The sequence below is a fragment of the Sander vitreus genome, unplaced genomic scaffold, assembly GCF_031162955.1.
Source record: "Sander vitreus isolate 19-12246 unplaced genomic scaffold, sanVit1 ctg238_0, whole genome shotgun sequence".
In the NCBI taxonomy this organism is placed as follows: Eukaryota; Metazoa; Chordata; class Actinopteri; order Perciformes; family Percidae; genus Sander; species Sander vitreus.
Genome location: NW_027595413.1, coordinates 61485 through 87471, shown reverse-complemented (window position 1 = coordinate 87471; position 25987 = coordinate 61485). Strand labels below are relative to the sequence as shown.

Genomic DNA, 25987 nt, shown 5'->3' with positions numbered 1-25987 from the left:
TTTTTTGCTTATTTTATCCATTTTCTTTGAAAGTCCTAAAAATAAGAATAAATATATTTTTTTCAAAAGTTAGTCCAATATGAATGTGTTGTCATGAAGCTTTATGTGTAGACTCGCCAGGTATAGGCCTACAAGGTAGCCCACCAATACATTCAGCAAATATTTATGCAATTTCCCCTCCCTTGCAACAAAAGGAAATGTACCTTTCTCCATGTGCCAGACATCGTAGAATTGTGTGATGTTTTCATCCCTCAGGAATTTCTGAATTTGTGGGTGGCGGTCGGTGACGATGCAATCGATGGTTACACCTTGTGCACCCAACATTGACAGGCTCCTCTTCAGGCCCTCTTTCTCCATGTGTGAGCTCCCACCAACCTCATTGCTCTGTCAAAAAAAGCATAAGTATGGATCCATATTTAAAATGTGTGGCATTGGCAACATTTATAACAATAAAAAGAAAACAGTCAAATTTCATTTGTCCTGCCCACCTGAACCAACTGGAGATCGACAATAGTGTTGGTGTTGAGGTCCATCATGGTATAGCTACCATATTTTGCACAGTGGCCTGTGAAAACATTGTCACAATCTTGTATTGAAGTCTGGGGTATGTGTTCATAATAGTCTATCTATTCTAATCTATTCATTTACAATCAAACATATGCAAAAATATACCTGGAGAGTCAGCCCTCATGTCACCACCGAGTATGACTTTGTTATCTTGGCTGAGCTGCTGCAGCATCACCTCCTGCGTATTTTTCCATATGTGTACTATAGCTGGTTCCACAAACATTCTGGCATGCCGACGGAACGTGTCATACAGAAATATCTGCAGACGCATTGCCTTGAACACCTGATGGTAGACAAAAACGACAACAGGTTTTTATAATATTAAACATATGCCATATACAATTATGGAGCAAGCTATTCTTTACTCATTCTTCATTTACCCTTTGAAGTTTGAAGAACGAGGCTCCGCTGATGTACACTGCAGCAGAAAGCTGAACGTTCCCAGCTGGTGTATTATCCAGAAGAGGCTGGCTTTTCCAACTTCGGGAACGCACGCTTGCACATAGCACACACCTCAAACAGCTCCATCAGACAGGTCTCATACACTATGTACTTTCTAATCGCCTGTGTGGAAGTGAATGCAGCATCTCTGGGGGGGAGGGGAAAACTGTTTCAGCAATAACCAAACACTTTCACGAAAGCAAAATTTAGCAGACTGCTGAAATACACAATATCCGTTTCAGCAAACAAACTGAAAACTGATTATCTACATTTAGACAAAGACATTTCTGTTACTCACGACATGACTGTTGACTCTGTCAAAGTTGAGACTGAGTCTGCAGGGTCATAGGTTGCGTCTGGCCCTTGAGAAGAAATAATTGAGCTCCCCTCGAAAGGGTCCTCCTCCAGACGAGGTCTCTTAGACGGTCGCTTTATGGGTGTTGAGCTTAGAAAAGGGAGTGGGGCTATGATGGGATCAGTGGACGTACCAAAGTCCGTGCAGGACACAGAAACCTGGACAGCTGTAACAAAAGTATATTTTCTATGATAAAAAGGCATTCTTAGGAGTAAAACATGACAGCACTGTCATAGTATAAATTCAAGCACTAACGGCTGCAACTGCTCATTGTAACACTTGATCAAAAGCAATGTGCAATCTATAAAACTACAAACCTTCACTTTTGTAATGTGGACGAAGAGTCCTAGAAGAGAGTTGTGTGCCAACACTCTGTCTTTTAGGGGGCTCGGTCTGGCAGCCGATATCTTTTGTAGCTGGTAACTGTAATGATGCACTGGCCTATATAAAATAGAGAAATGCCATCAACTTCATCTTACATGTATTATTATGCCAACAGATACATCAAGCAAAAAAGTATCACTAAAATACACTCCAGGATAATAAACTCATTATACAGAATGGTTGGCCTCGAGTGTAAATTGTGCTGTGATGTAGCTAGCAGTCTCAACCATACACTTGTTTTGCCCTGGACAACGCTAACATATTCCCGTTTAAAAAACATTTCCAAACTCATTATTTTCGCAAATTCCCGAAACTTCCCGAGTCTCCGGGTTTGTATGTAGACACCATGCTAATTGCTAGAAGCTAGCGGTTAGCGTTACCTCGTATTATGTGGCAAAACACTAGCTAGCTACTTGTTTAGTTTGGCAAAACACTTCTTGGTTAGTTCCTGTAGAATTGCAAAATAAAGACAGCTAAATCTTTGTACAATTCTAAAACTCCCTTGGACATGAATTTGATGCTAAACAATATGCAAGTTCAGAAACGTAGCTAATATACTGTTTGGATTCTAGGCGAGCTAGCAGCTACTGTAGCTAACTTGTGGTGTACCAAAATGGTAGCAGCTTGCTAACCTTTGACGACCAAACTTGTAATCTACAGAGGCGGAGAGACTCAGGACTTTTCCCGGTGGGCCGGTAGTGTTTTGAGGCCGCGAGGGCCGGTCTGATAATAGTTATACATTGCAAGTTCTTAGTAACACCATCCGGTGGCCTTGTGTGCCGCGGCCGCGCCGCTGCCCGCTGGTTTAACTGTGCAGCCTCTGCTCAACTTGTACGGCGGCCCGATAGTCTATTAAACTTCCCGGTAGATTTTTTTTTTGTCCCACTCCGCCGCTCTTGACCACACACACACTTGTTTCGCACTGGACTGTGCGTAACATATTACAGTATGGGAATCTTTTACAAATGCATAACTTCCAAAGTTACCGTAGCTGGTCAATGACTTTGCAGGAGAAACCACACTACAAACTAACTAGAAGCTAATGCTAGCGGTTAGCTACCTCGTTCGCAATGGCAAAAGACTGCACACACACAAGACTGCACATACACAAGTTCACCCTATTGTACAAAATAAATTGTATAGAACTACTTACATGTCCCTCGTCTGCAGGTATTCCATGCAAAGTTGGAATTGCGCCCTCTTTTAGAAATAGTTTCCTGGCTAATCCTGCCTTGTACTGACCGAAGTTGGAGAAACAGTCAGTCTCAAAGTGGTTAGCACACACAACAGTTTTTTGCCAACTGTAGTAGGGACATTGCCTTCAAAAAATGAATGGGACGCGATGGAGTGTTTTATGCTCCTCTTTACAGCCAACAACAGAACAGTTTCCGTGGTGCTTCGACATGGTGCTTCCGAATCGGTAACAACATGGAGGACATCAGAAAAGTTACTGCTGTAGCTTCCTAGTGGGTGGAGCCTATATATGGTGGAGACATTAGGTATACTCTGATGGGAAGGGGTGATGGGGGGGAATATTCAAATGTTTCGGCTAGTTACGTAGAAAGCCGTGCAGATTTTGAACAGCTCACCCGGAGACTGAAGGCAGAGGACATTCAGAAAACTGTATCTTACTTAAAACTGCATGGATGTTTTTTTTTCCAAGTTTGTATGTGTATGGAAGCACCAGAGACACAAAATAACACCCCAAATCCCAGAAAAAGTGTTTTTTTCATAATATGGGCACTTTAAGGTATGTTATACTGTGTTTAAGGTATAGTTACTACTGTGGTTAAGGTATGTTATACTGTGTTTAAGGTATGTTATACTGTGTTTAAGGTATGTTATACTGTGTTTAAGGTATAGTTGTTATACTGTGGTTAAGGTATGTTATACTGTGTTTAAGGTATAGTTATACTGTGTTTAAGGTATGTTATACTGTGTTTAAGGTATGTTATACTGTGTTTAAGGTATGCTACAAGAAGTTTAGATAGACCAAAGCCTCAATACCTAATTAGTTTTTAGTGTGTAAGCAATGGGCAAAAACTGTAATATGATTATTATTATTATTATGATTATTAGTAGGGGTGGTACGGTTCACAAAACCTACGGGTCGGTTCGTATCACGGTTTTAGGGTCACGATTTTCGGTTCTGTACGGTTCTTGTTATTTTTTAATCTTTAACACTCCAGAAATATACTTCAGCATATGATATATAGCTCAAATTAGCATATTGAATGCATGTTGCACAATACATGCACACAGTGGCAGTTCTATCTGTTGTTTGATTTCTGCTGTCATCATAGGTAACATGAAATCCAAAATGTTCCCACGCACCAGACTATATAGAGCCCAACAGTCCCGCCCACAGCGGGTTCTGGAAGTAAAAATACAACCCAATTTCTCCGTTGACAAACTGGAGTATAAGCCATAAAATGGTAACCGTCGATAGTGGCTCATATAGACGCCACAAATCATGGGGCACTACCCTTGTTCTGACATACATGTCTTTTACTCGCGATGTCTTGGATAAGTGCATCCTCCAACTCCAGGCAGTCTTCCTCATCTCTCCCACCTGACATCTCTACAGTCTTCCTCATCTCTCCCACCTGACATCTCTACAGTCTTCCTCATCTCTCCCACCTGACGTCTCTACAGTCTTCCTCATCTCTCCCACCTGACATCTCTACAGTCTTCCTCATCTCTCCCACCTGACATCTCTACAGTCTTCCTCATCTCTCCCACCTGACATCTCTACAGTCTTCCTCATCTCTCCCACCTGACATCTCTACAGCCTTCCTCATCTCTCCCACCTGACGTCTCTACAGTCTTCCTCATCTCTCCCACCTGACGTCTCTACAGCCTTCCTCATCTCTCCCACCTGACGTCTCTACAGTCTTCCTCATCTCTCCCACCTGACATCTCTACAGTCTTCCTCATCTCTCCCACCTGACGTCTCTACAGTCTTCCTCATCTCTCCCACCTGACGTCTCTACAGTCTTCCTCATCTCTCCCACCTGACGTCTCTACAGTCTTCCTCATCTCTCCCACCTGACGTCTCTACAGTCTTCCTCATCTCTCCCACCTGACATCTCTACAGTCTTCCTCATCTCTCCCACCTGACATCTCTACAGTCTTCATCATCTCTCCCACCTGGCATCTCTACATGTGACGTGACCTGCAGCAGCAGCAGCACGCCACCTGAGGAGCGGTCGGCTCGGCGTCTCTCCAAATCTGATGAAGATCTGTTAAACTGAACTTTGATCTGAAATGAAGACAGAGTCAGCAGCTGCACGGCCTATTTCTCTCTTCAGATGTTTTCAGAAACACTTTTCAGTGAACTATTTTCGTAAAATATGAGATCGTATTCAGAACGAGACGCCGTTAGAGTCTGTTTTGAAATTCGGGAGCAGCAAGAACCACGTGACGCGTTTGTCCAATCAGCTGCCATGTGTTGCGTTCGTCCTGCTCATCCCCCCCGTCGTTTCCAGTAAGCTTTAACATAGGAGTATAACGTGGGCACTACAGCAGGAAGAGGTTAGTGACCATTAACAGAGGACTGAAGAACACACTCTCTGAACAGAGACTAGAGAACAGAACAGTTTGGATGGTTTTTCATGAACCGTACCCCCTAGTTATTAGCTGTATCTGATTGCTGTTATCTTGTTGTTTCAGATGGTGATCAGTCAGCAGAGCAGCAACCTGACAGAGCTGCAGGTCATCAGTCTGGACACACACACACCTAGAGAGGACTGATACACACACACACACACACACCTAGAGAGGACTGATATATACACACACACACACACACACCTAGAGAGGACTGATACACACACACACACACACACCTAGAGAGGACTGATACACACACACACACACACACCTAGAGAGGACTGATACACACACACACACACACACACACTCTCTCTCTCTCTCTCTCTCTCTCTCTCTCTCTCTCTCTCCCCTCTCCTCTCTTTGCCGTGGCTTGGTTGGGACGATTTAATGGAAACGTTGTTTCTCACCATCAACAGACTGATCAACGCCTCTCACAGGAAGTGCCGCGGTATTTTCAGAATAAAGTTGATTTTGAATACGTTGGAAGGAAGTTCAAACGTTTCAAATGTATTTAAAATGATACGTGTTGTGGTGGCTGCTGGGCGTGTTGATGAGTTGGGTCATAAATATATAAATATAAAAATAAATATAAACTGAACTCTGGGTCAGCCCTCAGCTGTTCATGGGTTCATGTATTCATGTGGTTTGGTTTGGTTTATTTATGGATATAGAAAGACAACAAGGGGGGGGGGGGGTATCCAAGGGATAACGTAAAAGCAAGAAACCAACATGGTCCCTGATGTAAGAGAACAGGACATACAACACATGCAAACACATACAGTCCTTCTGAGGTTAAAACAATACAAAAAGAAAAAACTACACATCAAGATACCAGATAAACACCGTGAGCTACAGAGCACTACATTACCCTGTCCCCAGTCTAGATTTGATTTTCACCTAATTATCTATTTTATTCCATAAGTAGACCCTAACTTTATATCTAAAATCCCTTTTCGTTGCTGCCATTTTGATATGAAGTGGAAGACTATTCCATAAAATAATTCCTGTATAAAAAAAAGGATTTTCTTGCTTCACTATTCACACATGGCACCTTACATGAACGGACACTGGCCCTAGTCTCATGGGCATGTTGAGTATGCACCATCAGAATCTGAAATCCCAAATACTTTGAGGCTACACCCGTAATAATACTGTACATATGATTGAGTTTAAGTTGTTCAACCCTCTTAAACTCATTTCTTCCCACATGAGACCTAGAAGGTTTAGACAGTATGAAGCGGATCATGTTATTTTGCATAATCTGCATCTTGTTTTTCATTTTCATCGTCAGACCACTGTACCGTGCTGAGCATGCATAGTCAAAATGACATTGAATGAGTGCTGAGACGAGGAGTTTTTTTAATTTTGGAGTCAAACTGCCTTGTATTATCGTATAAGAATTTCAATTTGCAGGCAGTCTTGTTCAGTAATTTCTCTACAATGGAATATCCTGACAGTGTCTGGTCCAGTGTAATACCTAGGTATGTAACAGAATTCTTTGCTTCAATTTCATTTTTGTGACTTTTAGTGCAGGTGCCTTTTGTAGCTTAAGTTTGGTGCCAAATAGGATGCACTCAGATTTCCCTAGGTGCAATGACGATCAGCCACTCTCTTATATTTTTCAGCTCTCCACTAAGAGTGTCTTCAATTTGGTAGATGTCTTTTCCAGACACTAGTAGTGAGGAGTCATCGGCATACAATAGCAAATTACATTTGACTGCAGCTGGCATGTCGTTTACATATATAAGGAATAACAAAGGGCCTAATATCGAGCCTTGGGGTACACCACAAGTTATTTTCATGGGTTCAGACAGGACTCCATCAAAATCACAAGTTTGATTTCTTTCTGATAAATATGATTTAAACCATTTTAAAGAAGCCTTCCCAAAACCCATGCATTGCAATTTGGATAAAAGAATAGAGTGGTCCACTGTGTCAAATGCTTTTTGTAAGTCCAGTAACACCATGCCAGTATAGTAACCTTTTTCACTTTCTTGTCTGATGTAATCACAAAGATAAGTGAGGCATGTGTCAGTGGAGTAAGCAGATCTGAATCCAGATTGAAGGTCATATAACAGATTATTCTGGATCAATCACTTGGATCAATCACTTGATCAAAAAACCACTCTCGCCAGTATTTTGGATACGCTTGGTAGTATTGACACTGGTCTATAGTTTTTCATATCTGTCCTACTGTTCTTCTTAAACAAGGGGAGTACCCTGGCCCTTTTCATCTCAATTGGAACCTTACCTAGTTGTATGGATAAATTTGTAATATGTGCAATAACCTCACCAATAGCATTAGCACTATCCTTTAGGAATCTGGCTGGAATGTGATCCATGCCAGTAGCTTTGTTAGTAGATAAAGAAGCTAACATTTCTATAATCCTCTCCTTAGATACTGGACTCAGATCGAATGTATCTGGTGACACATCTTGATAAAAGGAGTTCAGGAAGGATACCCCAAACTTTCCAGCTCCTGTTGGTAAATGTGAAGCCAAGTTGGCAGTAACAGTAGTAAAAAACATATCGAAATGATTTGATATCACCTTTTTGTCCAAGCAAATAGTATTATCAATGTCAATCCCAGTGTTACAGCTGTTACTATTTATTTTCACCTACATTTTTAAGGATTTTCCATAATGTCTTTAGTTGGTGAATATTCTCTGTCACTGCTTCAGCATAATAGTCAGCCTTAGCCTTCTGTATATGATATCTTGCTTTGTTTCGGTTATACACATATTTATCAAAATCAGGTTGCATATTTGACTTCTTGTACTTCCTGAAATAGTGGTCTCTCTGTCTAATTAAATCAATACTTTCAGTTGTCATCCATTTGACTCTCTTCTGTTTCACTCTAATTTTTCTCATTGGTGCAACCATATCTAGTACTGTTAAGAACTTCCCCTTAAACAATTCCCATGCCCGGTTTGCATCATTACTGTCAGTAACTGTACTCCAATCCTGTTCAGCCAGTTTACCCTCCAATAGCTCCTTAGAATATCGTCTTGTACATCTTATTTTTAAGGAATGATGAGACCCTGATCCTATTTTAATTTTTGAAATTTTGCGAGTACAGAAAACCAACATCCAAGAGCCCAGAGCAGCTGATATTGTTTCTGTCAGTAACCAACACCAGATCCAGAATAGAGTTAGAGTACATATCTACTCTGGTTGGCTCCATTATGAGTTGCTCCAGACCAAGCACTTTACAGTAATGTACACGTGTTCATGTGTTCACGGGTTCACGTGTTCACGGGTTGACGGGTTCACGTGTTCACGGGTTCATGGGTTCACGGGTTCACGGGTTCATGTGTTCACGTGTTCATGTGTTCACGTGTTCACGTGTTCACGGGTTGACGGGTTCACGTGTTCATGGGTTCATGTGTTCATGAGTTCATGTGTTCATGGGTTCATGTGTTCACGGGTTCATGGGTTCACGGGTTCATGTGTTCACGGGTTCACGTGTTCATGGGTTCATGTGTTCACGGGTTCATGTGTTCACGGGTTCACGTGTTCATGTGTTCATGGGTTCACGGGTTCATGTGTTCACGGGTTCATGGGTTCATGTGTTCACGGGTTCACGTGTTCACGTGGGTTCATGTGTTCACGTGTTCATGGGTTCATGTGTTCACGTGTTCATGTGTTCACGGGTTCATGTGTTCATGGGTTCACGTGTTCATGTGTTCATGGGTTCACGTGTTCATGGGTTCATGGGTTCACGTGTTCATGTGTTCACGGGTTCATGTGTTCATGGGTTCATGTGTTCACGGGTTCATGGGTTCATGTGTTCACGGGTTCACGTTCACGTGTTCATGGGTTCAGGTGTTCATGTGTTCATGTGTAATTATAACACACTGTTCACGGCCTTTTCAATCGGATTCAGACCAGGACTGTTTGGATAAGTTGAACTTGGCTAATTTGTGTTTTACTGTATTGATATTTTTAGATCTAGAAATACTGCACCAACTACATTTCCCTCATCAAGTGATGTTTCATATTTTTGATTAGTAAAGAAGTAGCGGATTCTGCTGAAAGATTGGGCCTAAATCCAAATTGCAGAGGACTCAGATAATGGTTTGTCTCAAGGTAGACTAAGACTAATGGCTCTATAATTAGCAGACATTTTATCATCTCCAGATTTAAAAAGAAGTATTACTAAAGCAATGGAAATATGAATAAGAGGTGAGGGGCTGGACCAGAATGCTACTATATTTTTTATAAGGGCCGTGTCTGTATTATAAACATCTTTTGAGGAGGTGGTGTTTAGGTCCTGTATAGCTTGGAGAACAGCTGTCTGAGCGACCTCTCTGAGCTGAATGAGTTGTCTTATCTCCGAGCAGGTCTGTTGTTGTTAGGCCTGTATCCTTCCTGCTTGGAAAGCTCGATCAATGTTGTTAACAGATTGTATGAAGAAGTTATTGAAATCGTCAGTGATGATGTTTTCACCCATTTTAAGTTCATATTTGTTTTGGGTGGTGTTACCCTTTGATTTAGTAGGCTGTTTAGTGTGTGTGTGTGTGTGTGTGTGTGTGTGTGTGTGTAGTAGGCTGTTTAGTGTGTGTGTGTGTGTGTGTGTGTGTGTGTGTGTGTGTGTGTGTAGTAGGCTGTTTAGTGTGTGTGTGTGTGTGTGTGTGTGTGTGTGTGTAGTAGGCTGTTTAGTGTGTGTGTGTGTGTGTGTGTGTGTGTGTGTGTGGGCTGTGTGTGTGTGTAGTAGGCTGTTTTGCCGTTCCCTTTGGCCTCTGATAGAGCTTGATGTAATGATTTGATTTGGACATTCTGACAAACCTTTAAATAGTTTAAATCAACGTCCCGTCGAGTCTTGATGAAAGATTTCAGGGCATGGTCCCTCCTTTTCAGTCATTTTCTAATATTATCATTCATCCATGGTAGCTGGAATTTTCTCTGGGAGTTCTTTCTCTTTTTAATGTATTAATCAACAATACTCCCAATAGATTACTATAGTTATATAATATAATTAGTCGTCTACTTGGTCATACTGGTGGAGCGCGTCCCAGTTCACATCCTTAACTCTGTTTTTTACCAGGGATTTCAAGTTTAAATGAGTTCTGATTTTGATTCATAAACCTAGCCAGTCTTTTCTTTGTCAGTTTTCTTGCAATTAAAATCATATTATGGTCAGCTCAGAACCAGTGCCTGAATTACATGTTTTTATGATTCTGTCAGGTTTGTTCGTGAAAATGAAAGAGTTTGCGTATTCTTGGTGATGCGTGTAGCGGCTCAGTCATGTTTGGATATTAAAATCTCCAAAGAGAAGCACCTCGCTGTTGTGCTTAACGTTCTTAAACATTGCATCCAGGTTTTCACATAGCGCTGCAGAGCACGCCGAGGGAGGATTATATACCACTAAAATAATAAATAATGGTTTGCAACAGTATTACATTAATACATAAACATTCAGTAGAAATATCAGCAGTTGGATACATTTCCTTTGCATTAAATGAGTCCTTAATGTATATCAGTACACCCCCACCCCTGCCCACAGTTTGGTCCCTTCTAAAACATGTATATCCTATCGATTATGCCCATGTTTCACTAACACAGAGGAAATCGATATTGGACTCAGACAACAATATCCTGATCTCGTTTCGCTTGGAAAATAAGCTTTGGATGTTTAAATGGCCTCCCAAAATACCTTTAGGTTTTACCGTAGGATCCCAAACCACTTTGGCATGATTAACAGTTTGAAAGAATAGAGTCTGTCTCTGTTTAGTCAGTGCTTGTGTTTGGAGTGGTCTTACTTTGGCGAGGACAGCTGTTCTCCGCCCGCTAGCACTGTCAGCTGAGTCAGTACTGGAGTACATGTACTTAGCTACACTCTACCTGTGTGAGTAGCTATAACTGGCTGTGTACCCCCCCCATGATTATGATATGAAAACTGGAGAGAAATGTTACAGCAGATATATTATATATAAAATAGATTATTAGCGAGATTTTGCGTAATGTTGCGTAACTCTTGGCCGTAGCTGCATCCCTTCTCCCCGGAAGGGGGCGTGGTCGTGGTGATGACGCTGTCCTGTCTGTGTCACGTCATCGGCGCGACACACGCGGCGCTCTTTCTCCCCCGTGTTAGCAGTTAGCAGTAATCGTTCAGCGGAGACTCTCGGTGCGTTTCAGCGGAATAACGAAGAGAAATGGCTGCTGCCGTGGTTCAGGGCAGGAAGAGACTCCTCCGGGAAGAAGACATGACTAAGGTGGAGTTCGAGACCAGCGAGGAGGTGGATGTGACCCCCACCTTCGACACCATGGGCCTGCGGGAGGACCTGCTCCGCGGCATCTACGCTTACGGTAGGCCGGGGATCCGCGCGGCCTCCGGGCCTAGTTAGCTCCGGATGCTAAAGCTAACAGTTTCTCCCAGTGTTTATATTCCCAGAGACTAACTGAGTCCCATCCAGTCAGCTGGAGGTACACCGTGCTACTGAGTGGTTTATATAAGGCAGCAGGGACGTATTAATTAAATGGATGCATGTTTTAGTTATTGAACTGTTCCATCGGTTAGCATTAGCATTAGCTCCTCCCGCAGGTGCTGCGTGTGTTCGTCAGTTACAACAATAGTAATAATAATACTATAGATATAATGCTGTAATATTAAGTGTTAGCGGAGTAATGTGACTTAGTATCTCATCCCGTTCAGACAGGAATAGTCCGGACTATTTACAGCCGTAATCTCCACTTCGTAGTTAGTTAGTTAGCTCCTGCGCAGTAGCTCCAAAACGCAGAAACACTACCGGAAGATTAGCAATAATAACAATAAAATATCTCAAACCTTTTGTTGACTCTAATGTCCATTAACAGCTAAGAACAGTAAGAATACAGCCATTTAAACTATGGCTGGGTGATGATCACACAGCATCATAGTATTGTTCACCCCCACCCCAACCTGTTCAACTCTCTAACGTTGGATAGATTAGAGTAGGCTCTAGTACAGCTGGCTCCTGTCTCTGTGTGTGTCTCTGTGTCAGTGTCTGTGTGTGTGTGTGTGTCTCTGTCTCTCTGTGTGTGTCTCCTGTTCTTTCTGACCACGGTGTATAATCTGGACCAGGAGAAGTTAACCCTCTCCTTGTTTTCATGTTTATGGAGAAGGAGAACCAGGAAGTGAGTCGGGCCGGGGGGGAGGCAACGCTACCCAGCCACGGCCGAGTGAGGTGTGTTGGCATGATGTGTAGTTAGATTTTGGAGGCGTGACGTCAGACTACGGCGCAGGGTCCTGTCTCCACGTACCTACGTACGTAGCCTGATGCACGGCCCTCCAACCGTTCTTCATCACATGGCCTACGTTGATTTACATCACACACATATGCTGGGTGAAGCTGCTGTTGGTACACACACCCAACACTTATGGAGAATCTCCCCTTCATGTCACGGTTCAGGACTATTTTACACCGTTAGCTACCTCCCTTACATGTGTGGTGATGTTGGTGTAATGCTATCTCCACTGGCTCTGGTTGGGTATGAAGAGGTTCCCCTCTCAGCGGCCCAGTCTAAGTGGGGACTACGTCTGAGCTGCTCTCCCTGGAGTTGGTCTTCAGAGGGACCGGGAAGTCATTTGAATTGGGTTCAAAGTAGAGGTGTGAATCTTCACTGTTCTTTCGATTCGATTACGATTCTCAGCGATTCGATATCTCGATGCATCAAATACATTTTCTATTAAAGCCATATAGGATATTTAATTCATAGCTTTTCAGGCTTCAAAAATAAACTGGACATATAAACCTACAGCACTGAGCACATGAACAGACCAGAAATATGTCAACAGAAAGGTTGTCAGGCCTACCTGAAATTCTGAACAGAAATAATGGATTATCGATGCAGCATCGTCCACGATTCAAAGCATCGATTATTTGATTCATTTCAACACCTCTAGTTAAAATAGGCTACAGTGATTTTGATATCCTTCGTTCTATTAAACAATCCTATTTTTCATTAAGTAATGAATGTAGTGTTATGGGATGGATGATAAACTACATGTGGCGTCGTCGCTCTGATTGAGTACAGAAGACTAACGTAGATTTACAACAAGCAGCGGGGACATATGGTGAATTAGTTCCTACTAGCCAGCAGAGGCTGGTCTGACGCACATGAAGCCCAGACCGTGGCTACAGCCCCTCTCATTAACGTTAACAACACTGGCCCAGGTAGTCTGGGTTAAACCAGAGAGAACCAGACAGACGGAGGCTTACACACATCTGTGGACTCCAGTCAGCCTTTCAGATGCAGTGAGCAGTCAGTCTGTACTCTGCAGCCTGCCAAGTACCAGGTCACAGTCATAGGGTTGGGCACGGACAGCCCTTTCTACTAAAGAAATGTTTCCAGTAGCATTGTTTGGAGGATTTGGTTTTGGTTTCCGTAGCGACCAGGCTCTTGTTTTGTTGCAGCCATGGAGGTGTTTCCACACGGATCGTTATTACTGTTGCACACCAGACGCTGCTCAGTTACTTAACTTAATTTTTGGAGAGATGATATTGTAAACAATGTAGGCAACACAAATGTAGCTTTTTCCAAAAATGTAACCAAACTGTTGTTTATTATTGCTCTTCAAAGTATTTCTTATCTGATTAATCGATGGAATAATCGGTAGAGTACTGGATTACTAAAATAATGGATAGCTGCAGCCCTAGCTGAAGCTGTAACGCTCGTTAACCACCGTTGATTCAAAATAACTCTCCTCTCATTTGTGAAATAAGCATGTGACCCGTTTCACCCCCCTCAAAGAACCAGAACAGTTCAAATCCTAAAGATGGCCAAGCCTACCCATTCATGGCTCCAGATGTGTACTGTGTCTCCGGATGTGTACTGTCTCCGGATGTGTACTGTGTCTCCAGATGTTTACTGTGTCTGTGTGTTTCAGGTTTTGAGAAGCCGTCAGCGATCCAGCAGAGAGCCATCAAACAGATCATCAAAGGCCGAGACGTCATCGCCCAGTAAGATCCTCCGCCGCTAGTCATGTGACTGTAGCCAGTCGGCCATGTTGTCCTCTAACAGCTGATCTCTGCTGTGTTCAGGTCTCAGTCTGGAACGGGAAAGACGGCCACTTTCTGCGTGTCAGTGCTGCAGTGCCTCGACATCCAGGTCAGTAGGAGCTAGAGACAGTGTGATGCGTTCAGACCGGATAGACAAAGCAGTCCCACCAATCAGCTGTGATGCTGACGTGATGTTTCCTGTGTCTAGGTGCGGGAGACCCAGGCTCTGATCCTGGCCCCCACCAGAGAGCTGGCGGGGCAGATCCAGAAGGTTCTGCTGGCTCTGGGAGACTACATGAACGTGCAGTGCCACGCCTGCATCGGAGGCACCAACGTGGGTGAAGACATCCGCAAGCTCGACTACGGGCAGCACGTGGTGGCTGGGACGCCCGGGCGCGTGTTCGGTAAAATCTCAGCTTCTATCACTATAATATACCCTCCTAGTGTTACAGCTTCTATCACTATAATATACCCTAACTACTACTACTAAGCCTCGTGTTCGGGGAGTGCAGAGAGAGGCACACGTAGAAAGATTCCTGTCCGTTGAATGGATGCCAGTTTGATTTCGAGCCTCGGAGGAGAGCGCCAGCTGATGCTTGTTGTTTCTGCAGATATGATTCGCCGCCGGAGTCTGAGGACCAGAGCCATCAAGATGCTGGTCCTGGACGAGGCCGACGAGATGCTCAACAAAGGTTCATACCGTTAACTTATCACAACGGAACAAACTATAAACAGTAGAGCAAGAACAGAGACATTACAATAGGGGCTTTCCGACCGGAGGGGTTCTGCAGTTCTTAGAACTAAACGTTCCTAGAACACTTTCTTCGTCGTATTCCAACAGGAAAAATTTGGGGATTTTTAAGTTCCTCTGGCCGCTGTAGCGTACTGTTTCAGCTCCTACTCCAGAGCAGGGTCTTTCCCTTCTCCTAGGTGGACTTGATTGGTCGAACTTATAAGTCCCGCCCACTGCTAACTCGGAACTCGGAGCAACAACCAACAACGGGACATTTTTAACTGTTTTCACCATCTTATTCATCATTAAATTCACTTCTGACAACGTTTTAGGAGAGATGAACTGTTTAGATTTCTAATATAGGCAGTCTTGTTAAAATTGATGCCGAATTGACAATTTGCTTCAAAGTTTTCGGAGTTCAGAAGCTCCATGAAGTGAGGCGACAGCCAGCAGGCGCCTGCCCCGGCTTCTAGCTCGTCGCTGGGCCAGTCCTGCTCAGACACCTCGCTGTGAGCTGGAGGTCTCTCAGACCGCTCTCGTAAATAAGAGGCTTTTATTTCACCGTTGACATAACACATGTCCATCATAAGATTAACGGGAACCTGTGGTTAACTGTCTTTTCAGAGTTAAACTCCACAAGCGTGTCCTGCGGCTCGCCGGCTGTCGCACAAACGCACCCACACACACACGTCCCCACACACACGTCCACAGCGCAGCAGCAGGCAGAGGCGGGGTCTGTTCCGAGTATAATAAAGCCCCGTCTGTGTTGAGCAAAACATTACGTGAATTACTACGAGAATGGACGGAATGCGGAACTCTGAAAAGTGGACTGATGCGGAGGTGCAGGCACTGCTGGCCATGTACGGCCTCCTCCATGCTGCTTTGTTGTTGTTGTATGTGGCGCTAAGGTCTAGTGACGACGCTATAAAGACCGTTGCTGTGCTTGCGTCCCTCCCTTACCCCTCCTACCAGTCTCTATGGCCACTGGGCCAGTGGGAATGCAAACGGAAAAAAAGAGTTTGGGGGAGAGTAGTTCTTAGAATTGCATAGCAGTGTACTTTTCCTCTAAAAAGTACAAGTACTATCCGGTCGGAAAGCACCTAATGACAACATGTGTCCAGTTAGTACTAAAGTTCAGTATCGAAATCTGCTGAGTCACCAAAACTAACTGCCATGTGTAGTCAAAAGTAATTGTTACTGTTGCAGTGTGTGTGTAGCAGCTGTAGTGACGATGGGGTGTGTGTGTGTAGCAGCTGTAGTGACGGTGGGTTGTGTGTGTGTGTGTGTGTGTAGCAGCTGTAGTGACGGTGGGTTGTGTGTGTGTGTGTGTAGCAGCTGTAGTGACGGTGGGTTGTATGTGTAGCAGCTGGAGTGACGGTGGGTTGTGTGTGTAGTGACGGTGGGTTGTGTGTGTAGTGACGGTGGGTTGTGTGTGTGTGTAGCAGCTGTAGTGACGGTGGGTTGTGTGTGTAGTGACGGTGGGTTGTGTGTGTGTGTAGCAGCTGTAGTGACGGTGGGTTGTGTGTGTAGTGACGGTGGGTTGTGTGTGTGTGTAGCAGCTGTAGTGACGGTGGGTTGTGTGTGTGTGTAGCAGCTGTAGTGACGGTGGGTTGTGTGTAGCAGCTGGAGTGACGGTGGGTTGTGTGTAGCAGCTGTAGTGACGGTGGGTTGTGTGTGTAGTGACGGTGGGTTGTGTGTGTGTATTGCAACTGTAGTGACGGTGGGGTGTGTGTGTGTATTGCAACTGTAGTGACGGTGGGGTGTGTGTGTGTGTGTGTGTAGCAACTGTAGTGACGGTGGGGTGTGTGTGTGTATTGCAACTGTAGTGACGGTGGGTTGTGTGTGTGTGTAGCAACTGTAGTGACGGTGGGTTGTGTGTGTGTGTAGCAACTGTAGTGACGGTGGGTTGTGTGTGTGTGTATTGCAACTGTAGTGACGGTGGGTTGTGTGTGTGTGTGTGTGTAGCAGCTGTGGGTTGTGTGTGTGTGTGTAGCAGCTGTAGTGACAGTGGGTTGTGTGTCTGTGTGTTAGGTTTTAAGGAGCAGATCTACGATGTGTACCGTTACCTTCCTCCAGCCACCCAGGTGGTTCTGATCAGCGCCACGCTGCCGCACGAGATCCTGGAGATGACCAACAAGTTCATGACAGACCCCATCCGCATCCTGGTCAAACGGTACACACACACACAGAGACACACACACACACACACACACACACACACACACACACAGATATATATATAAAAAATATGAATGTACTGTGTGTGTGTGTTCCAGTGATGAGCTGACTCTGGAGGGGATCAAGCAGTTCTTTGTTGCCGTGGAGAGAGAGGAGTGGAAGTTTGATACTCTGTGTGATCTCTACGATACTCTGACCATCACACAGGCTGTCATCTTCTGCAACACCAAGAGAAAGGTCATTATATTATTATTACTACTACTGTCAGATACTTTGACCATCACACAGGCTGTCATCTTTAGGTACTGTTACTAGTTTCCTCTCATGTTATTAGAGTGAAAACACACTGAGGAACCCTGTAAATAGACATCTTGTTTATGTATGGGCCGTGGGGGTATCGCCGTGGGGGCGTGGTTGTGGGGCAGCAAAGCCTTCTGGGAGTCTGAGTCTCGGTGTGTTTCAGGTGGACTGGCTGACCGAGAAGATGCGAGAGGCCAACTTCACGGTGTCTTCGATGCACGGAGACATGCCGCAGAAAGAGAGGGAGTCCATCATGAAGGAGTTCAGATCTGGAGCCAGGTAACTTTATCGACACTAACGCAACAACAACATCAAATTTATCAACACTAACACAACAACATCATCAGATAACTTTATCAACACTAACACAACATCAGATCTGGAGCCAGGTAATGGGCATCATTAAAGGGGTGATAGAATGCTAACCCAATGTTACCTTGTCATAGTGGAATAAGGCCAGTTTGGAGGTAACTAGGACATACAGAGAACCTCAAAGTCCCATTGACATCCCTTTCATCTGCAAATCTCACTATTTGAAACTGCTGCTGAAAACGGGAGAATCTCAACTCCTCCTTATTTGGCTCTAGTCTCTCTCTTTGTCACGCCCAACATTTACACAGGCCACTGACTGATCTGAGACCAGCTGGTCTTCTGAATCTAGGTCACGCAGATCTCAGAAATGTTATACATTGTTCATCTGCTACTTCATCACTAAATTCACTTCTGAGACTTTTTTTATGTGAGAAATCCACTATATAAAGCTCAAATATGGGCCGTTTTACTAAAATTAATGGCTAATTGCAATCTGTCTGACTGTGTGCCGGTCACCATTCCTGGGTTAGTGGACTACCAAACGCTGCTGCCCTGACAGAGCTCCAGGGCTGCAGCTCCCCTCTTCCTGCTAAATGGCCGGTGTGTGTGAGTGAGAGCACGGTCAGCGAGCTTGTTACGCCAGCAATCTCTCACCACAGGTTCCAGTTAATCTTATAATGGATATGTGTGTTGAATTATTTAAACAAACGATCGGGGAAACAAAGGCCTCTTGTCCGCGAGTCTCATTGATAGAGCCTGACGCTGGATGGAGCTCCATCAATGAGAGCTAGCTAGCCTCCTAACGAGACCTGATATTCACAAAAATGCATTCAATTGAAATCAGACAAAAGTGTTAGCTAAGCTTTGTAAGACCTTAGGGAGCTCTGAAATATACGTGCCGTGGCGAAATTCAAAGTGTAAATATATTATAGTTATGCCGAAAGTGTAGCTAACTAGCCGTGATCTTTAGCTACCCATAGCATTGAAGGGACAGTAGCAGCTAACGAAACCCCTCCTATTCACAAAAATGCATTAAATTGAAATCGGACACAATTGTTAGCTTTATAAGACCTTAGGGGAGCTGTTATATAAGTGGCGTGACAAAATTGTCTGTAAATATACTCTAGTTATGCCGGCAGCTGGCAGCCAGCCAGCCCGAGTAGTCCAGTACCCAGGGAAACGGTGACTTTCACTGGGTATGGAGGTCGCCGTTTTCTCATCAGACTGTGTGGAGCTCCTAAAGTCCGACACGTTTTACCAAATTTGCAATTAGCCATCAATTTCCGTGAAACGGCCCATATTTCAGCTTTATATAGTTGATTTCTCGCATAAAAAAAGTCTCAGAAGTGAATTTAATAACGAAATGGCAGACAAACAATGTATAACTTTGCAGTGTCTGAAATATGAGACCTGCTGTCTCGTCTCCAATGGATGTGTATGTGGTTCGCTCAACCAATCAGCGCGCAGCTCATCTAAATATTCATGAGCATACCATATTTGGAAGAAAAGCTCTCGTTACAAATATGGCCATATTCACAGGGTATTCACAGACCCATAGAATAGCACCTGGGCTATTTTCAGCCCAACCAATGTTACATACCCTATTAGGAGACCTTAAGGAACAGTGTGAAATACCCTATATAATCATTCTATCACCCATTTAAAGGTCCCATGACATGGTGCTCTTTGGATGCTTTTATATAGACCTTAGTGGTCCCCTAATACTGTATCTGAAGTCTCTTTTATATAGACCTTAGTTGTCCCCTAATACTGTATCTGAAGTCTCTCTTATATAGACCTTAGTGGTCCCCTAATACTGTATCTGAAGTCTCTCTTATATAGACCTTAGTGGTCTAGGGCGTTACGGGGTGTAATGTGGCACAGCACAGCATGGGTGGACGCGGTAGGACGCAGCCGGACACTGCAGGGAATCACAGAGCGTAGCAGGGTGTAGCAGGTCCCTAGCGACAGCTGCACCCAAGACCCAGGTCTTGGTGCCACCCTAATCCAAGGCGATATTCAGGGTGAAGAAGAAACATAAGGACTCCAGGGAGTAAACTCCCCAGAGCTAGGTTAGTAACAAGCATTTCTGGGAGAAGGATGCACATAAAAGGAACAAATGAAAAGAGAGATGAAGAGCAGCTCATTGTGTCATAGGGAGGAAGGAACTTCTCCAGCAGTCTAGAGTTATAATAGCATAACTAAGAGAGGCAGGCTAAAGAGAGGTGCCTGGTCGGGCTTGAACTCTCCCCTGCCGGAACGGGCTGTACTTCCTGCCTCCCTCTACTCTCGTATATTATTGATTATATGATAGGTAGATCTAATGACTGAGGAGAAGCAGAGGGAAGCTGGGGTGCTGTGTCTCTAGATATACACCCTCCCCCGCCGGTCTAGGCATACGCTGCAACTCCTCACTCCCTAACTATAAGCGTAACTAAGATTGTTTTTGAGGAACGTTGTCGTTTGGCCGATCCAGGCAGTGTAGGCCACCGGACCGTCTGACTACTGCATCCCTCAGAAGCTTTCGCCGCGCGGTAGCAATTCTCTTCTGTGACGACGGCTGGTCAGTCAGCGTTGAAGGGGGGCGAGCCCGGCGAACCGCATCGGCCGCTACCGGTTCCGACTCCGGCAAGGATAACCGGTGTCGAGCAAGAAGATGGACGTTGGCAGGCGGCTGAGTCCCATGGCGCAGTATCCTGGGAGGCCGCCGGGAGAGATGAGATCCGGAGCGACTGATTATGAGCCACGTCCCTAACTATAAGCTTTATCAAAGAGGCGGGTTTTCAGTTTATTCTTAAATGTGGTGACGGTGTCTGCCCCCCGAACCCAGACTGGGAGCTGGTTCCACAGGAGAGGAGCCTGATAGCTGAAGGCTCTGGCTCCCATTCGACTCTAGGAACCACTAGTAGCTCTGAGTTCTGGGAGCGCAGTGCTCTAGTGGGACAGTAAGGTACTAAGAGTTCTTCTAGATATGATGGTGCTAGACCATTTAGAGCTTTGTAGGTCAGGAGAAGGATTTTAAATTCAATCCTGGATTTTACAGGAAGCCAATGCAGAGAAGCTAATACAGGAGAAATATGATCTCTTTTCTTAGTTCTTGTCAGAACACGTGCTGCAGCATTCTGGATCAGCTGGAGAGTCTTAAGAGACTGATTTGAGCATCCTGATAGTAAGGAATTACAGTAGTCCAGCCTGGAAGTAACGAATGCATGGACTAGTTTTTCAGCATCGTTTTTAGACAGGATGTTCCTGATTTTGGCAATGTTACGAAGATGGAAAAAGGACTGTTCTGGAGGATTGTTTTAAGTGGGCGTCAAAGGATAAGTTCTGATCAAAAATAACTCCTAGATTTCTGACAGTAGTGGTGTAGGCCAGGACAATACCATCTAAGGTAGCTATATCTTTAGATAATGACGTCCGGAGGTGCTTAGGTCCCAGGACAATAACTTCAGTTTTGTTGGAGTTTAACATCAGAAAATTGTAGGTCATCCAGGATTTTATATCTTTAATGCACGCTTGAAGTTCAGCTAACTGTCTGCTTTCGTCTGGCTTAATTGACAGATATAATTGGGTGTTTCCTAATGATATTGCCTAGAGGAAGCATATATAAGGAGAACAGAATTGGTCCAAGCACAGAGCCTTGAGGAACGCCATGGCTAACTTTAGCATACTTGGAGGATTTATCGTTGATATTAACAAATTGGGACCGCTCAGAGATATAGGACTTAAGCCAGCTTAGTGCAATTCCTTTAATGCCGACTAAATGTTCCAGTCTCTGTACCAGGATGGTATGGTCGATAGTATCGAATGCAGCACTAAGATCTAATAAGACAAGTACGGAGACAAGTCCTTTGTCAGCAGCAGTTAGAAGGTCGTTAGTAATTTTCACCAGTGCCGTCTCTGTGCTATGTTGCTTTCTAAATCCTGACTGAAAGTCTTCAAATATTTTTATGTAGAAAGTCACTCAAGGATCTTGGAGAGAAAGGGAAGGTTAGATATAGGTCTATAGTTGGCTAAGACCTCAGGATCGAGGGTGGGTTTTTTCAGAAGAGGTTTTATCACAGCTACTTTAAATGAATGCAGTACATAACCTGTTAATACAGACATATTGATCATATCTAGTAATGTGGTGTTTACCACGGGTAGTACTTCTTTAAGTAGCCTTGTTGGGATGGGGTCTAATAGACAGGTAGATGGCTTTGCTGAAGAGACCTTTAGCATTAATTGTTGAAGGTCTATAGGAAAAAAGCAGTCTAAGTATGTATCAGGTCCTGTCGTTCTCTCCAGCCCCCCTGCGCCCAATAGTGAAGAAACTCATGAAGTCGTCACTACTCAGAGCTATAGGAATAGATGGCTCAATAGAGATGTGACTCTCTGTCAGCCTGGCTACAGTGCTGAAAAGAAACCTTGAGTTGTTCTTATTTTCTTCTATCAATGATGAGTAATAGTCTGATCTGGCATTTCTGAGGGCCTTCCTATATGTTTTCAGACTGTCTCGCCAATCTAAACGAGATTCTTCCAGTTTGGTGGAACGCCATTTACTTTCAAGTTTTCGTGAGATTTGTTTTAATTTGCGAGTTTGGGAGTTATACCAAGGGGTTAGTTTCCTTTGCTTCATCATCTTCTTTTTGAGAGGAGCAACCGAGTCTAAAGTCGTCCGTAGGCAGGCCGTAGCACCGTCTACAAAATGATCAATTTGGGAGGGACTAAAGTTAACATAAAGGTCTACTGTTATATTAAAGCACGACATTGAGTTAAATGCTGTTGGAATATCTTCCTTAAATTTAGCTATATCAGTCAGATAGGCATCTAGTGTAGAAGCTTTTATCTAATTTCGTATAGTCGGGTAGTAAGAATTCGAAAGTTATTAAAAAATGGTCTGATAATAAAGGATTCTGCGGAAATACTATTAAATCTTCAATTTTGATGCCATATGACAGCAGAAGGTCGAGGGTGTGGTTAAAACAGTGTGTGGCCTTATGCACACTCTGACTGAAGCCAGTTGAATCTAGTAATGAGTTGAAGGCAGTACTAAGGCTACTGCTGTCAACGTCCATGTGGATATTAAAATCACCTACAATAAGTACTTTGTCTGACCTTAGTGGTCCCCTAATACTGTATCTGAAGTCTCTTTATATAGACCTTAGTGGTCCCCTAATACTGTATCTGAAGTCTCTTTTATATAGACCTTAGTGGTCCCCTAATACTGTATCTGAAGTCTCTTTTATATAGACCTTAGTGGTCCCCTAATACTGTATCTGAAGTCTATTTCCCGAAATTCAGCCTTGGTGCAGAATTACAGCCACTAGAGCCATTTCTGTGTCTGGAGCTATTGGGGGGGGCAAGGTGGAGGGTGGGGGTGTGGCCTTGACCAACTGCCATGCTTTGCTCGTTTGAAAGCCATGATATGTCTCTCTCTTTCTCATGGGTGGGCCAAATTCTCTTTCTCATTTCCCCTTATGACGTCATAAAGGGAAGATTCCAGATTGGCCCATCTGAGCTTTCATTTTCTCAAAGGCAGAGCAGGATACCCAGGGCTCGGTTTACACCTATCACCATTTCTAGCCACTGGGGGACCATAGGACGTAAAGTAACAACCGTGTGCGTGTGTGTGTGTTCCAGCCGCGTGTTGATCTCTACAGATGTTTGGGCACGAGGTTTAGATGTTCCTCAAGTTTCTCTGATCATCAACTACGACCTGCCCAACAACAGAGAGCTCTACATCCACAGGTACGTATCCCTCCACACAAACTAGTCCCACATCCACAGGTACGTATCCCTCCACACAAACTAGTCCCACATCCACAGGAAACTAAAAGGGAGATGATAAATTCTGCTTCTTGATAAATTTGATCGATAATATAAATTCAGTTTTGAGTCCAAAGTGAAGATGTTTAAATGGTGGGCAGGGCTTAGTGTCTGGGGGCGGGGCTAGGACAGACTGTTTCCAGCCAGCAGGGGGCGTCTAACAGCTGATTGGTGTCTGTAAACCCTCCAGGATTGGCCGGTCGGGGCGGTACGGCCGTAAGGGCGTGGCCATCAACTTTGTGAAGAACGACGACATCCGGATCCTGAGAGACATCGAGCAGTACTACTCTACGCAGATCGATGAGATGCCCATGAACGGTACGGCCAATCACACGCTGCCATTTCACGCTGACACACCTCTCTCTCCTCTGATTGGCTGCTGACACCTCTGTCCTGTGATTGGCTGCTGACACCTCTCTGTCCTGTGATTGGCTGCTGACCCGTTTGTTTTCTCTCCCCAGTGGCCGATCTGATCTGACCTGGATGACATCACATCGGAGTCCCGCCCATTTGACTTCCTGTTTCCTGTCTTATTTTTTTTTTAGAGTGTTTCTTAATTTGCTGAAAATGACTGTAAGTCTCATTTTGTAAATAAAGTTGTTTTGGTTCCACGTCGGTTTGTTGTCCTTCCCTCCAATGGACTCATGTCCTGTAGTTTATATAATAATTATCTTAAACCAGAGCACGTTGTCCTCCCATCCAGGAATGCTGTGTGGACTAGACAGACCTTCCTCCACAGCTCTGTGGAGGAAGGTCTGTCTTTAAGGGACTAAATGATGAAACCCCGAGAGTCCAGCTGTCTGAAGAGAAGAGATGTTCTCATACCATGTTTCCTTCCTGATACCGATCAGCACTACGCTCTGCACTAGTGCTCCTTTCATATTTGGAACGTCTGTGCTGTGCACCGTGGCCGTGCGTTGCTCCGACCATGTTCTGGTGGAGCTGTTGTATTTATGGGCTGTGCTTTAGCCCTTGTGTTTTCTTCCCGTCGACCTTGCACTGTCCTCCCGGGTCAAAACGGACAAAGTAGAAATGATCACCCAATTCTGTTTTACACGTTCTAGACAACTTCATTCCAAGTCATTACCACTAGTCTTACACTTAGTTTTACTTTATGGTGAATAAACTTTATTAACATGAAATAATACCTAATTTTGGGGTAAAATAAGTAATAATTATTAGAATTATTTTCATTATAGTTAAGATCAGATGAATCTGTTTGTGGACAGTCACTGACTGGTGTATGTTAGTGATTAGTCAGGATATATATTTTATTATTTTTAATCCCAGCTGGTGTCTTCCTGGGTCCAAAGTGATCTGGTCTGCTTTGCTTGTTTATAAATCCTAGACAATTATAATTAATCACTCAATTCTGTGTTACCACTTTTATCCAGCCCAGTGTCACGGCAGGTCGTGAAATGGTCCCGTTATTGAATCTGTTGATTCGTGAACAGGACACCAATATGTCGTTTTTTTTCGTGTAGTGATTACGAATTTTAATGTAATGTATTTTAATGGGAAGCATATTTCGTGATCACAGCACGACAACGGTAGCGAGTAGTATGAGAAGCAGAACATCTGCGTAAGGAGGTCGGGGGGTGGATGGGTCAAACAACACAGGCCGCGCACCCCGCGTGTGACGGTTCCTTTCCCAGTTCTTCTCTTCCTAACCTCAACCGTCCCGTTGTTGTGGCCGCCGGCGTGTGGCGTTTCATTTCCCAGTGGCAGTTTGTGAAATGGTAACGGTCGAAATTCGTGACCTGTACACGAAATTAACAAGAAAATTGTGACCTCTACACGTATCAATAAATAAAAATAACGTGACTATTTACGAACTGGCACGAGACCGGGTTGTTTTATCCAACTCACCACCAGGAGTTTAACAGCTGTTGGATTATGGGCTGTAGCGATAGTGGTGCGTCTGGTTCAGAGCGTGTTCTGGAGGGCTGCATGTTTGGGTTGGGGGGGGGAAACGCAGCAGAACTTCATGTTATAACCCAGTTTGATAGCGAGTCATAACACAAAAAGAACATGAATAAAGTACTTTAAAGTAGATTTTCTTCAGGGTTAAATTACGTACGTAGTTAAGGACGTATAGAGAGACAGAGACGGAATATATATGAAAATATTTTGTCTAAATAAACATATGAGGTGTTATGTCACTAATAAAAAGTGACTTCAACGAAGACGTCAGGATCTGCTGAGTCAGTAGGCTCGTTGGAGATGAGCCAGGTCTGCGCAGAATCGATCGCCGGCCAATGCATGCTGGGTAGATTTGTGTCCGACTTGACCCCGGCTTGCTCTGACGTCATG

The 25987-nt window shown here is 44.2% G+C and overlaps 1 protein-coding gene across 1 annotated transcript; it reads left to right on the top strand.

The window, feature by feature from the left end:
* The first annotated feature begins 11403 nt into the window (after nucleotides 1–11403).
* eif4a3 (eukaryotic translation initiation factor 4A3) lies at nucleotides 11404–24285 on the top strand. Its single transcript, XM_078244438.1, has 11 exons — nucleotides 11404–11671; nucleotides 14232–14304; nucleotides 14386–14452; nucleotides 14552–14747; nucleotides 14955–15035; nucleotides 17108–17249; nucleotides 17353–17491; nucleotides 17718–17833; nucleotides 23489–23596; nucleotides 23865–23992; nucleotides 24136–24285. The coding sequence occupies exons 1-11, from the start codon at nucleotides 11518–11520 to the stop codon at nucleotides 24150–24152; spliced, it is 1221 nt and encodes a 406-aa protein (XP_078100564.1). The 5' UTR covers nucleotides 11404–11517; the 3' UTR covers nucleotides 24153–24285.
* The last annotated feature ends 1702 nt before the right edge of the window (nucleotides 24286–25987 follow it).

Bases quoted from the DNA above. Each gene is read 5' to 3' on its own strand.
- eif4a3 (XM_078244438.1), top strand. From the start codon at position 11,518: ATGGCTGCTGCCGTGGTTCAGGGCAGGAAGAGACTCCTCCGGGAAGAA. The intron at 14,453-14,551 runs GTCAGTAGGAGC...TCCTGTGTCTAG, and splicing joins TGCAGTGCCTCGACATCCAG to GTGCGGGAGACCCAGGCTCT. The intron at 23,597-23,864 runs GTACGTATCCCT...TAAACCCTCCAG, and splicing joins AGAGAGCTCTACATCCACAG to GATTGGCCGGTCGGGGCGGT.